At 37.3% G+C, this 13,696-nt stretch overlaps 3 protein-coding genes across 3 annotated transcripts; all 3 read right to left on the bottom strand.

The window, feature by feature from the left end:
* Window positions 1–8,236: 8,236 nt before the first annotated feature.
* Window positions 8,237–9,364, bottom strand: C922_05342 (hypothetical protein; the record flags this gene model as incomplete). The annotated part of the gene is made up of 1 exon (XM_008820913.1): window positions 8,237–9,364. One exon carries the CDS (start codon window positions 9,362–9,364, stop codon window positions 8,237–8,239), a length of 1,128 nt encoding a protein of 375 aa, XP_008819135.1.
* A 2,458-nt stretch (window positions 9,365–11,822) lies between these two features.
* C922_05343 (hypothetical protein) lies at window positions 11,823–12,104 on the bottom strand (the record flags this gene model as incomplete). Its single annotated transcript, XM_008820914.1, has 1 exon — window positions 11,823–12,104. One exon carries the CDS (start codon window positions 12,102–12,104, stop codon window positions 11,823–11,825), a length of 282 nt encoding a protein of 93 aa, XP_008819136.1.
* A 24-nt stretch (window positions 12,105–12,128) lies between these two features.
* On the bottom strand, window positions 12,129–12,905 carry C922_05344 (hypothetical protein; the record flags this gene model as incomplete). The annotated part of the gene is made up of 1 exon (XM_008820915.1): window positions 12,129–12,905. The coding sequence occupies one exon, from the start codon at window positions 12,903–12,905 to the stop codon at window positions 12,129–12,131; it is 777 nt and encodes a 258-aa protein (XP_008819137.1).
* Window positions 12,906–13,696: the final 791 nt, after the last annotated feature.

Raw genomic sequence — 13,696 nt, forward strand, 5'->3', positions numbered from 1 at the left:
ATGTTCCACTTTATCCCTCTGATTACTCTGTATTGTGCATATATGTCTTTAAAAAGTTTCAATACTTAAAATTCTTAATTTCTGACATATCCACTATGATTAAATCATTTAGAACATTTTCTTGTTCTAAAAACGTTCATTTGGTTACCAGTGGCCAGACTGTATCCATTAATTAAATTTAGTGGTTAGTATTTGAGATAAGGAATCTGTTCACTAGTCACTAACGCCTATCAATGTACGGAGGCAGTACGTATGGGAATTGTGACGTTCTATAAATGGATATATATATCTTTAAATTTCTACACTTTCATATATTGATTAATTCCCTTTCAATTATATGAAGAACTTCAGTTTCTCCATTTCAATATCAGTTATATGATTATATAAAATAGAATAGTTGAAGTTACTATATGTCCACATATAATTGTACAGGGCACAAAAGGAAGCCTTCATGAAATACTTCGCCGCAGTCCTGTCCATCACGCTATTGGGGTTGCGGCAAACTTAACATATATGAAGAACATTCTACATGACGCTACTTTACTTTTGTTTTTCATTTTCTCCCGGATGAACATAGCTACTGTTTGGTTTTTATAAATGAAATTTGTAAGACCACTCTAATTTTTGAGATCTCATAGTGATTGGTTCCATTTACATTGACGAAGGGTATGGCTTCTTGTATGATTTTCGTTCTCTGTTGTATTCGTTTATTCCTTCATTCATCTGCTTGGGTCAACAGGCGTTTCCTGCTTCCCTTTTCTGAGTGAAACGCGCTGCTTTTTGGGTTTCCTGGAAATGGAATATTGTATTTATCAGTTTCAACATAAGCTGTTAGCTGTGTCTCCTGTTATTCGTGAAGGGGGAGTTGTTGCTAAAAAGACAGTTGATGATTCGTTATTAGAAATGAATTTCACATTTTGTTTACTTATCGCTAGTATAACCTAATTTGTAAAAGTATGAATGTAAATTATTCTGCGGTATACCGTGGCCAACATTAGTAGCTGTCCTTTGTGGGTATTTGTCCAGCATGATCTATTAGAAGATAAGGGAAAATTATATTCCCTCTGTTTCTCATTATAATGAGATTATCATTTAATCCGAATACCTGGCACGTGATTCATAAATTTATGCTTGTTTATTAAGGGCTGTTGGGGGAGGCAACTTTTTCACTTGAATATAGGGGTATCCGATATTACACCTCTTTCTTCTCTTATTAAGATTTTATATTTGGTTCATAATTACTCATGGGGACACATAAATCTTCGATGAAGGCTGAAGAATATAATATTTCATCTCATCACTCGCTCATATTAATCTGAGTCACTCCTAACAGGTAGGTTGTTTTGTCCCTTCCCCAATTCAAACGGCTTAGAAAAAACGGAGCCCATGTAAGATTCGACTTTGTTTTTCCTTTTCCTGAATATAATATTCAGAACAATTAGAACTCATTCGTACATATACACAAATTCTTGCACTACCTCTCGTCCCTACAACCTGGGGCATTTAACACATTAATGTATAATGTGTTTCATTTTCCCTCTGTCCATGAAATTGCTCATATGTCTCATCTGTGTGGCTCTAACTGGACATAAACTGTGAAGAGATGTTATAGAAAACTTATAAAAGAAACAAGGGGGAAATTTAAATGGCTTACATGCGTCTATAATGCCGAAAAAATTGATCTGCAGGCAATTTGAGAAAGAACTTTCTATTTGGTACTTTTGTTTTCTCTATAAAGCCCCATTCTTGTAAGTAAAGGAAGGGATAGAAAAAGAAACATTCAGCACAACTTGTTGTTTTCTTGTTCTTTTTTTGGCTTTTTCCTTTCCTATTCGCTCAACCAACGGTACTTTGCGGGAATTTAAGGCATCCGCAATACTTTTATATATACTCCGCAAAATATTGTTCCCCTTATTTCCAATTGTTTACAAAAAAAAGAAAGTGCAATTTTGTTAATTGCAAAAGCTACTAATGCTAATACACACTTTAAAAAAAAACCTCGCGCGGTCTAATATTTTTGGTGTTACTTTTCAGTTGAAATATTTTCCGGATAAGTTTACTGCTAGAATTGCAACCTTAGCGTACAGTTCAAAACGTGTTCATATACTAAAGCAGTGTTAGCCCTGTCTATTTTATTTATCCTGAAAAATTAAACATAATGCGCGAAAAATAGCATAGCTTGGTAAAAATATCGCCAACATATATATTTGAGGCCAACTCTACAGCATGATTTCGGACTCTAAACAATCTTGGAACTCATCAGGAAATTGAGTAAAAACAATATCACATAAACTTTATACATAGCCACACCACTATTGCACCTATTTCTTCATGACATCTCTGCAGTGTCTGGATCTTTCCTTTCATAAGACAATATTTATTTATTACATGATGTTTCAGAACATGCACACATTATCGGTGAGGATATCAAGGATGGCAAGGTTATGTAAAACGAAGAGGTCAATACAATAAACAATGTAATATAGGGAAAATTACTAGTTCTGAATATTCACCTTTAACCTATATTATGAGTGATCGCATTCAACACCGGGATTTCCTTGCGAGATATATAAAAACAGATTTCCTACCATTCTGAATAATAATAATAAAGGGAAGGATCACGATAATAACACAAGCATCAAACGTGTTCATTCAAACAATATGCTAGGTGATCTAACACACTACTTCATAAATGTTTTATCACAACTTTCACCCCCCAAGGAAACCCAAGAGACATGTGTTATTTAACTATGTAGAGTTCTTTGACCACCCATTTCACCCTGCCTACATGTTCTGGTTTCCTTGTGAATCCTCACTATTCATACAAAACAATAAGGAAAGATCTAATGAGAACCGTAGGACTTGTGTGCATACTGTTGGGACAGGAATGTGTATAGGTGGTTCACACTGGAAATTCCAATGCGAAAAATGCTGTACCCGAAATTCATTACTTTGGGTCAAGGGAACATATTGCTTGCATACGCTATATACTCCTATTTCGAATGAAAATCTTATACAAACACCAACTATTGATACATTTTCATCGAAATCAGACTCTACTACATGTTCTTCCCCTGACAATCTCTTTCAACGCCCAGGTTATTATTCAAAACTTCCGTGAAATCTTGCCACCCCAAATGAGAGGACGTCACCCATGGAAAAATTGTCAGAGCACCGGTGAGGATTCTGAAATATTTAAGTGCACATCTGAAACGTGGTAGCTCCGTCAGGAATCAAATTCCGCAGCAGATAGGAATGCATCAATATCAACTTCTACTGCAGTTCTCAGTGTTGAAAGCAATGAGACCGGGTAAACACACGGAGAATATAAATGTAAAATAAGTAAAGATTAGGAAGGCGTACTTAAGGTCCGAACTATTCAATTTCCTGATATTGTACGTGCAGATTGAAGGCCTCCTGCATCGGATCCCCCAGCCGCGAATTTTACCGAACGGGCATAACCACCAATTCTTTCCGTCAGTAGGGGCAGTCTTTATTATCCACCTCCATCTGTCCTTTACCTATCAGTTTATGCAAATCTGTCACAACCCACCACACATAAATTCTGCGCTGTGGGGACTACATAATGTCCTTAAGTGCTACGGATGCTCCCCCCTTTGTCCTTATGCTTACGACTTTTGGGACAGGGAACTGGCAATCCTAACGAAACCCCACACGCGGGGTAGCCCCACAAACACGATATAATGATGCCATTGCCTTTATTGAGGTGTTATTTATTATCTTAACAGTCCGGGGTTTCATCATAGATGTTATCCTTCTTATGGGTGTATAGATATATGTATATATATAGGCACTGGGAAAGTAGCATTTAGTGCACTGTCGTTAGTATTTACGGGTCGCCGCGGAACCAAACCTAACCCTCTGTGCCCCTTCGTTCCCCTATCACAGTAGACGCCTCTAAAAGGGGCGTTTCCCCCAAAATACAGAAAGCGCACATCTGGAAGAAGGATACACGTACAGACAGAAATGTGTGGCCATGACTGCGAATAGAAGAGGGATATATGATATGATAATGACCACGTACCACAGCGCGACCGTGAATATGAGTAGTTAATATGTAATTAACACATCCCAAGAAATGTATACATGTAAAATAAGAAAGAATTGCTCCCCAGAAGATTCTAGATATACCTACGGAACTTTTAGTTGAATCAAAAAAGAAGAATGCAAATTGACCAAAGAACATTCCCTCCAAATTGTCGTGCACACATTTATCATAAATGGAGGTGTTATATGTGAAATTAGCTGACGGAGCAACCTAACCGGAATGGATGCATACAACTATGGTGATCTGTACATACCAAGACATTAGTGGAATAGTTTGCAACATAAATACTCGTACACTCTTGATATGTTCAAAAGGAACAGTTAGTTCCACAATTTACAGAAAGGACGCAAAAGGGAAGAACAATGCGTTCAAGGACATGTAATGTCCGAAAACAATCAATTTAACGAGGAGCCACAAGCTCTTTTCATACGAACAGAAGGAAGTGTATGTAGCAATTAGGTTTTAAAACAGCCCATACGTATGAAACAGTACATTCCAGATAGTTTGTCTGATAAAGTTATCAGGCTCTACCGAAAAGACACAACCAACTATGTAATACATGAGACGACTGATAACCCGTCGGGAACAAGATGCCATAAAGAAAAACGGGAGGTGCATAACCACGAAGGGTGTGTACTTACAGATGAGGGACTACATACGGAAGTGTTGATAACGCTATTCATGATGCTACTGGATGAATGCAAAGAGCAATAGAATTCACAAGACGTGAAATTGTACCTGGGTAGCCACATATGAAACTGTTTGAACGAGGAGAACATAGAAACATCCCCAAATATAGCAGATACACAAAGAATTTTTTTTGACATGTCAAGAAGAAAAAGAAGACACGCTGAGTATAAGGAGCAGACATTTACAGGCCTCATATAGAAGGGAATAAACAGACAATAACACAAGAGCGGTCACCATCATGATTATAACGTAGCCGGAGGAAAGAAGATTCAGAGGCGAAATATGACACGCATACTTATATGTTACATTGGAATGGTGTTCCTACGAATGGCCTAAAATGCGATGACCTCAGACAGCTTTGATAAATACAGAGTACAGAAGCAGGGGGGGGACTGCTACCCGGGAAAGGAAAGGGGCACATACTTTCAGACACACGGACAAGAAGTAAGTGAAATAGTTAACAAATTAGGAAGATAATTAACCCTACTGCTGGTCACAATTGGAATGCGAAACATATGTCAAAAAGAGCTCAAGAATTGCGACTCATCATGGGGGAAACATATATGGAGGCCGCGAAATATTTCATCTACCATTATATGCCCCATTCATCTTGAATGTCGGGGTGGATAAATTTTCCGTAACATACAAGGGAGAAAAAATGTCCAAATGGTGAATGCATAATTTCCTATTTGTAATAATCCCCTAGAAGGATCCTGAGATTGGTCCATTTCTTTGTCCTCTTAAATACTCGTTATACATAACAGCCTAGACACATACGGAAGAAGTCGAAAAACATTATTCTCCTTCTGTTTTATTTACTGAAAAACATGGCATATCGCATTCTGTATTCCCCTGCACGTACTAAATTTGGAGACAATCTTCTATCGGACACACACAAACATGGAATTTATACGAAATGCTCACTCTCATCCGGATGCTTCTGTACGAAACAAGGCAGGACTCATTCAAGACACCGCAGCAGCAATCACACATTGATAAAATATCCTTAGAGATAAAATCATAAGTTAACAGTAGAAAAAGAAGAAGAGCAAGCAGTTATAAGTACCACAGCATTCTGGAAGGCCAGGATGTCCACTCCTTACATATCAGATCAGTCTGCCGTAAAGTTGTAATTACAAAACCGCCTATCATTCATTTATGAACGTAAATAGAAGTTATGCCATCTTTTGGATCTGTATATTGCTCCAATGAGAGAACAATTAATGTATGCGCTACTGAAAGAACTGAGGGCATTTCTAATAGTATGAAAAAAGAGGGAGCTTCCTGGTTATATCTTTGCGAAACGGGATTCATCAAATCTGACACGGAAGAGGAACATTTAGAAATATGGTATCGCGGGAACAGGCATGTCTTTTCCTAAATTGTGATCATAATATAACGCATCAGGGAAAATACCACGGTCTTTGTTGACATCCTTGCTTGATCTTACCAACATATATATATATATTATGGTAACCCCTGCATTATATGGAGATGTGTCAAATTACAAGGTGACCCCCTCGTCTGATTCCTCTTATTATTTGTGTTATATCTAATAGAGTATTCGTATGTACGTCAAAACTTACATTTTTACCCTCTTCTTATCATCTCTTAAAGGGTTATCCTGCTTAGGGAAGTTTCGCCTTCGATCTCTTCTGATCCCGAAGCTGTTATATTTTGAATCGGCTCCGCGCTATTCTTTGTTTTCATATATTCGTCGCACAGATATACATAGTGTGTTAGACAGATAAACAGGATTTCCTCATCCTTTATCACCAGAATGTCGTATATTCCGCCACGGAAAGATTCTTCAGCTGCTTATAGTTATATATATTATTCCACCTGATGGGGCCGCTCTTATTTCTTCTTTTTTTCCTCTATTTTTTTCGCTTTCCTTTTTTTCCTTCGTTTGTTTTATTTCTTTTTTTTTGTTCCTCCCTTCTTTTTTATTTATTCTTTTATTTCTTTCGCTTTCCTTTCTCATTCTTTTTCTTTTCTTCCTCCCTTTATATATGTGACTGCTCCGTTAATATTATAATTTCACAGTCGACTTCAAAAAGTACTCCTACTTCCAGAACAATCGACAGCGCATGACATAAAAATGTGCGAATAATTTATTCCATTTTGGAAAGCATGTAAAAAAATTCTTAATTATGTTAAGGAACTTTAGAATGAACTCCTTGTTTTGTAATAGAAAAAATATTTTACTGATAACACTCTATTTAAATTAAACAACGCGCATACATATGCAGAATATTTTCTATCATTTTTAGGGCCCCTCCTCTTAAATAATTTCATGCGTTATCCATTACATGAATATCGTAACTGGGTTGTGGCATTTTATGCTATCAAGGGGTCCCCCAATGTATTATCTTAATATTTACCTGGATTTATTCTAACCCCCTGACATGGTATTAAACAATGTGTCCTATTCTTAGGGAATAACATCATCATATTTTAAACTCTTCTTTTCTCTTTGTCTATATTTTATCATTTTTCAAGTTTCTTAATTACGCTTTTGATGCTGTAATATTAATAACCATACTTCTACGACTTTATCACGGCAGACATTATGTAGCAATGGCTTATGTGCCATGTAAATCATCTTTCAACATGTACACCCTCCTTAGACATTAATTTCATTCCATTTAAATTCACCAGTCGACGCAGGTCAGATTACCATCTACTTTCCGCTTGTTCATTCAGACTTCCCTGTCTTATTGGAAAGGAATTTCTAAAGAACAATCTTAACTCATTTTAAAACGATCTACTATCCTTAGCGAATTCTCTTTCTAAATGCCTATTCGCTTCTACTTAGCAGATTGGACTGTTATATTATACAGAATTACATGTATTACTTCATTCCTTAACGTTCTAGTTATCTCACGCGTAAAAGTACATAAAGAACTACAGTTATAGATACATTACTTCTCTCTACTAAATGGCATGTAAACACGAACAGAAATGTAATTTCATTCCTAATTGCGAACGGTTCACTCTCAGACAACAATTTTAAGGGAAGAAATTATAAAAATGTAATTCTCTCAGGACGGAAGCGACATATATATAGAACATTATCACTTCTTAGAAATAGAAATTCAGAAAAATGTACCTCCTTTATAGATAAACTACCAATATAAGTAGCTTCTATATTTGGCATAGATATCCTTGCTTTTTTGCTGGATTTCTATTGACGCGATATGTATGTCACAGATGCTATATTATGGAAGAGTCCGAAACGCTATACTTCTTTTTTTTGCTCTTCATCTGGGCTCGATGGGCCGTAAGATTATGAGATCTCGATTCCTCCAAGTGAATTTGTTGGACTATAGCATCGAAGCGAAGCATACGCTTTTCTCCTTTCCCTTGGTACATTATTAACCTGCGCGATAGCTATTGGCACTGGCATATCTATGTGGAAAATCATTCGTCTTATCACTCCTTTGTGTAACTTGTTCCACTTGACAAATTGCATTTTTAGTTGGCTCCTACTGGAATTATTCTTGCTTCGAATTCTTTCTTCGCAATGGTTTCTAAAGATTCCTTGAATTCAGCAGCCTCCTTGTTGCAATTTTCCAAGAAATTAGCAAATTCCTGTTTTGTCATCCCATCTTTGATGATGAAGCCGTTGAAAAGATTACTGTATTGGTGTTCTTTCTCCTTTAGTACATCAAAACATTTGGACATAACTCCACTCCAATGACTGAAAAGAGGTTCATCATCTACTTGATGTTTCTTCATTAACTTTTCGGAATATTCGAATAAACCATTTATCAATTTGTAATATTCTTGTCCCTCCAGAGCATATGCCCGCTCCCATATTTTCATAATTTCATCCTTTGATGGTACTTCTTCCATATCCTTCATCAGTTCGGTTATCTCCTCCTTCTTCACATTGCTAGTAAATATCGCCTCCTGTTCCCAGATGGTAGGCAAGAAAATATTATAGAAGTCAATTTCTCCATACTTTTCTTCAACATGTTTATCTGAGTTTCCTCCTTCTGGAATTATTTTTGCTTCGAATTCTTTCTTCGCAATGGTTTCTAAAGATTCCCTGAATTCAGCAGCCACCTTGTTGCAATTTTTCAAGAAATTAGCAAATTGCTGTTTTGTCATCCCATCTTTGATGATGAAGCCGTTGAAAAGTTTACTGTATTGGTGTTGTTTCTCCTTTAGTACATCAAAACATTTGGACATAACTCCACTCCAAATACTGAAAAGAGGTTCATCATCTACTTGATGTTTTCCCATTAACTTTTCGTAATATTCGAATAAACCATTTATCAATTTGTAATATTCTTGTCCCTCCAGAGCATATGCCCGCTTCCATATTTTTCTAATTTCATCCTGTGATGGTACTTCTTCCATATCATTCATCAGCTGGTTTATTTCCTCCTTTTTCACATTGCTAGTAAATATCGCCTCACGGTCCCAGACGCTAGGCAAGAAAATATTATAGAAGTCAATTTCTCCATACTTTTCTTCAACATTTTTTTCTGAGGCTCCTCTTAAACATCCATTTTCATTTAATTCGGCTAAGTTTCTTCCTTGTATTTGGGCCATTATCCTGCTTCTCATAGGGGTTATCCCCTTCGAGGATTTCATTAAGGAGGGTTGGAATGACAGGTGGCGTACACATTAGGCATATTTATAATACTTATAGTTCAGATATATAGACTATCTCCAGCATCTAAACATGGGAAAGCAGCAAGTAGTGGAGTCCATGTAATGGCAGAATCAGAAATTTCGACAGGGTGCTGATTATTTATTCGTGAAATGTTTACTCCATATAGCTTACTAGTAGCAACATATAAATAGCGACAACGAAAAGTGCAACTGAGCAGGAGGGAAAAAGGAATCTTCGGAAGTTAAGGCCAGGGGAGCCTGCCTTCTGCAGCAGTGTGGCGGGGAAACATTTTCCGTTCCTTCCCTTATTCTTAGTTGAGCAGCCGTCAGCCGACGCAGAATTGGATCTGCTGAGAGTATCCATAGTGTTCTAATTTAATTCCTGTGGTGTATATAAGTATACTAGAAAGAGGTTACTACGTGTGCGAATATTTTTCTAAATCTATAACTTAGGGCGGCTTTCTTATTCTCTCAGAAACTATGTTAAAATACTTTGAAATATATTCAAATATGCTAATCTATCTTAAGATATGATATAGAATATGTTGAAATATTTTAAGCTACATTAAAATATGTAATAAAGGATACTTCATAAAAAGTTTGACAACTACAAAATTTTTAAGAAGAGCAGAAGCACTTATTTAAATAAATTCAGGCATTCCTGAACATATTTTTAACCAATAGTAAAAAAAAAAAAAGGAAAAAACATCATAGAAGATGTATAAAATTTATTTCCTCCATCATACCTGCATTTTTGTTGAAATACTTAGGAAAAAGAACCAAATCTATCCATTGCTTCTAAGGAAAATAGCCAGGTGAGCAATTATATGAAGGCACCATCCTGCTTACAATATTCTTCTTCGCCCATCTCTCCTTGCTAAAATCTGGCAAATAGGGGATAGAAAGTAGTCAACAAATATTTTTCTGTATATTCGACGATACAAGCCTCTGAAGAATAACTTCTCTACAGAGGCGATATCTACATTATAGCACTTCCTACTCTTCTTCTTATGCTCACATTTTATAGCTATACATATGGAAGTATTATTTATGCATTCCAATTAAGAAGAAATGAGACCCTTCTTGTATTAGGCAGGGTAAAATACGAAAGAAGCGAAACTACCTTGTTATGTGATCCTCCTTCTGCTGTTGAACGATAGTGAACAGGATGCAGATGACCTTTAATTTAAATCTGGAAGATTTAAAAGAAGGTATTAAATATATGTATTATTCAGAGGTGTTACTGCAGAGCAGGACCAGCCACCGTGTCGATCGAACTTTACTATCATGGACAGTCTTCATTTTTTTTTTCCTTCTTTTTCGGGAAAATCCTATCATGTTTGGCCCCTCCAATCTTAGCCCTCTACAGTCATTAAGGTGAAGGGAAGATTGAAAGCGTCGTTGTAGTGCTTCGGTAATTGAAACTGGCAAGTGTGCAAGACGGAAGCGGAAACACCGGTAGCGCCATCGGGGGGATTTTGTTTACAATGAGGCCTTTGTGACTGAATGGGGCAGTCAGGAGAAACCTGTTGGAGGCTTGTTTCTGCCTCACGCGTGTGTTAGGACTGGCAGAAATAGACAGCTATGAGCATAAATAATTATTATTGCTGCAGGAGAGTGCAGCATTCAGTGAAATAAGCGACATAATGCGAACTAATGTGGGCCTTAATGATTACCACACCTGTATCTCCAGTAGCGAAGTTTCCGCTGCTGTAGAGAGAAATACCAGGGGGGATTCATTCTCACACACCAGGAGAAGAGGGGACTACCATAAGTACCAAGACCTCTAGGACCATCACTCTAAAAAAAACAGAAAAACACTTGTCCGTCTCGTTAAAATAATAATTGGTTCCTAAATTACACAACTTCTTGTTCTTGTTTTGACTTCTCCCATAACACAAATTATGAAATCTTGTTCTTCATGAAAGCACTTCTGTGTAAATAGGTAGCTAAAACGAAAAGAGTGGAAAACTAAAATGAAGCCCCCCGGGGAACAATTGTTTAGGTAAGGATGGCCAAAATTCTACGCAAACAGACAGGAAAAAAAAGAGAAAAAAATCATGAGTCTGGAGCTACTATCGCAAGGTGAGTCATTAAAGCGAGAGAGTGCAGCATATCGTTATAATATATATATAGAAACAAATACAAAAAAGGAAGCTACATGCATGCATGCCTTTATTTATTTTCCAATTTCTTCATGACAAGAGAAACTCGATAATACGATTAAGTCATGGGAAACACTATGCCTCCGGGGTTTATTAACCATTTATGACAGAAAAATGTGGCAGTCCTATGGCGTGAGGGGGAAAGCTTCTGTAAATTTCTCCCCCAAAATACTGTAGTGTACATATAGCGACTTCTCATTGGAGAAATTTTTTTACACACATTGTTCATGAAACGTTCTGTATATTCTTCCATCATTAGGTTTTGCGGCCCATTAATACCCTTGTCTGCCTTGTATTGGTCTCATCCTAGGGATACCATCATTCTGCGGAGTTCGCATCACAAGGACACCATCCCTTATTATGGATCGGCTCACTTCGGCACCATTTTGGAGTGGCCTCCTGGCGCGTTCTCTATCTTTGTTTCTATCTTCATCTCTATATTTGTTTTTAATCGACTTGTTAACTTTGCGTAACTTACGTCCAAGGTAAATGATTAAGATAGTGTACGAAACGAGAAAGAACTGGAAAGCCATCGGGGAACCTACGGCCATCATTACTTTTCCATATATAAGCATTGCCTAAAGTTGGGTGAAAAATCTTAATATGGAAGTAGCGCCTTCTAATTTGTTACAGGACGATTTCTCCCTTTGAGAATATTGACTATGGCCTCTTGCGTGTGGAAGAAAGGAGTGAAGTAATGGCTCCTTGACTTGTCTGTCAATGTTTTCAGAGAAATTGTCTATCGAATTGGATGATTCGCTTCTCTCGCCAAAGTCACTCCCTGTCTCTCCGGATGATTTCTCCCTTTGTCGGACCCCTGGCATGCTACGATTTTGGTAATGTTGTTGTCCTTGAGATCTTTTAGCCCATGATCCTGTGCACATTCGCTCTTCGTCGCTGTTAGTGTCGCTTGGCTCCCTGATTGTTTTTCTGAGGTTGTCCTTTACACGTCTCTTTGGTTTTTTTGTAAATATCTCTTCGAATTCGTCTCCGTCGTAATAAAATTCAGACTTTTCCCCGTGCTGATAGTAAGCAAATTCCTGCCGGTCGTCATTGGCGCTTACTCCAGAAAGGTAGTAACTCCTTCTCTGATAACAGTCTTGGTCTTGATCCCGATAGTCTTCATCCTCATGGTCTTCATCTTCCTCATCCTCATCGTCATCATCCTCAGTGTCATCATCCTCATCGTCATCATCCTCATCGTCACGACCCTCATGGTCACTGTCCTTCCTGTGATACATCCCATCATGGTTATGGTAGTCCTCTCCTTCACCGAAGGAGTAAAATATTCCTTTAAACTCCTTTTTTATTCCTGATGCCTTTAAAATTATCCGTGGTGAATTCTTTATATTCATTAGCAAATAAGTTCATATTTTTTTTGATGCTGCCAAGTTTGACGTCGGCACAGCCTTCTTCTATGTTGTATTCGTCATACCAATTTTTGACCTTGGTGAAGAGCTTATCACCTACCAAGTCTATCGGAATTTTTTCAGTCATCCGCTTGTATATTGGTTTCTCGGGGACATCTAACTCTCATTTTAGCATTCTGCCGGCGGAGAGAGGGCGAAATTAAACCTCAGGGGGGTGTTGCATAGGGTGACAAAAGGAAGGAAATGAACAAAATGAATGAAATGAAGGGAATAAACGGAATGCGCTGAATTAACTAAATGAACGGAATCAAGGCGATTCCATGTTTACAGAGATGCATAATTATAGGAAGGGGGGGAGTATTTTCCAGTGCAGAGACTCATCAGCCTGCATAGCGACATGTTTCATTTGCTAGCTCTGCTGGACGTCACATTTTTATCCGCGTAATGCCAAGTTTCAACAAGGAGTGCTGCCCCCAGAGTTATAATAGATCGTGCTGACATATTCATTTTATTTTATTTATTTAGTTATTAAGTTATTTCATTTTACCTTATTTTTTTTCTCCTATTTTATTCTGTTCTATCTTTTTCTGTTTTATTGTACTTTACTCCGTTTTATTTTATTCTATTTTATGTTATTTTTATTCCCCGTTGTTTTGGAAAAAAATATTCTTCAGGAACTGTTTAGGAAAAAAATTGAAAGCTAAATAAAGGCAAACATACCTCGACAAAATCCTTTCCTAAATTATTTAATGAAGTTCGGCTGCTCCTTTTTTTTT

Source organism: Plasmodium inui (assembly GCF_000524495.1).
Source record: "Plasmodium inui San Antonio 1 unplaced genomic scaffold supercont1.58, whole genome shotgun sequence".
Taxonomy (NCBI): Eukaryota; Apicomplexa; class Aconoidasida; order Haemosporida; family Plasmodiidae; genus Plasmodium; species Plasmodium inui.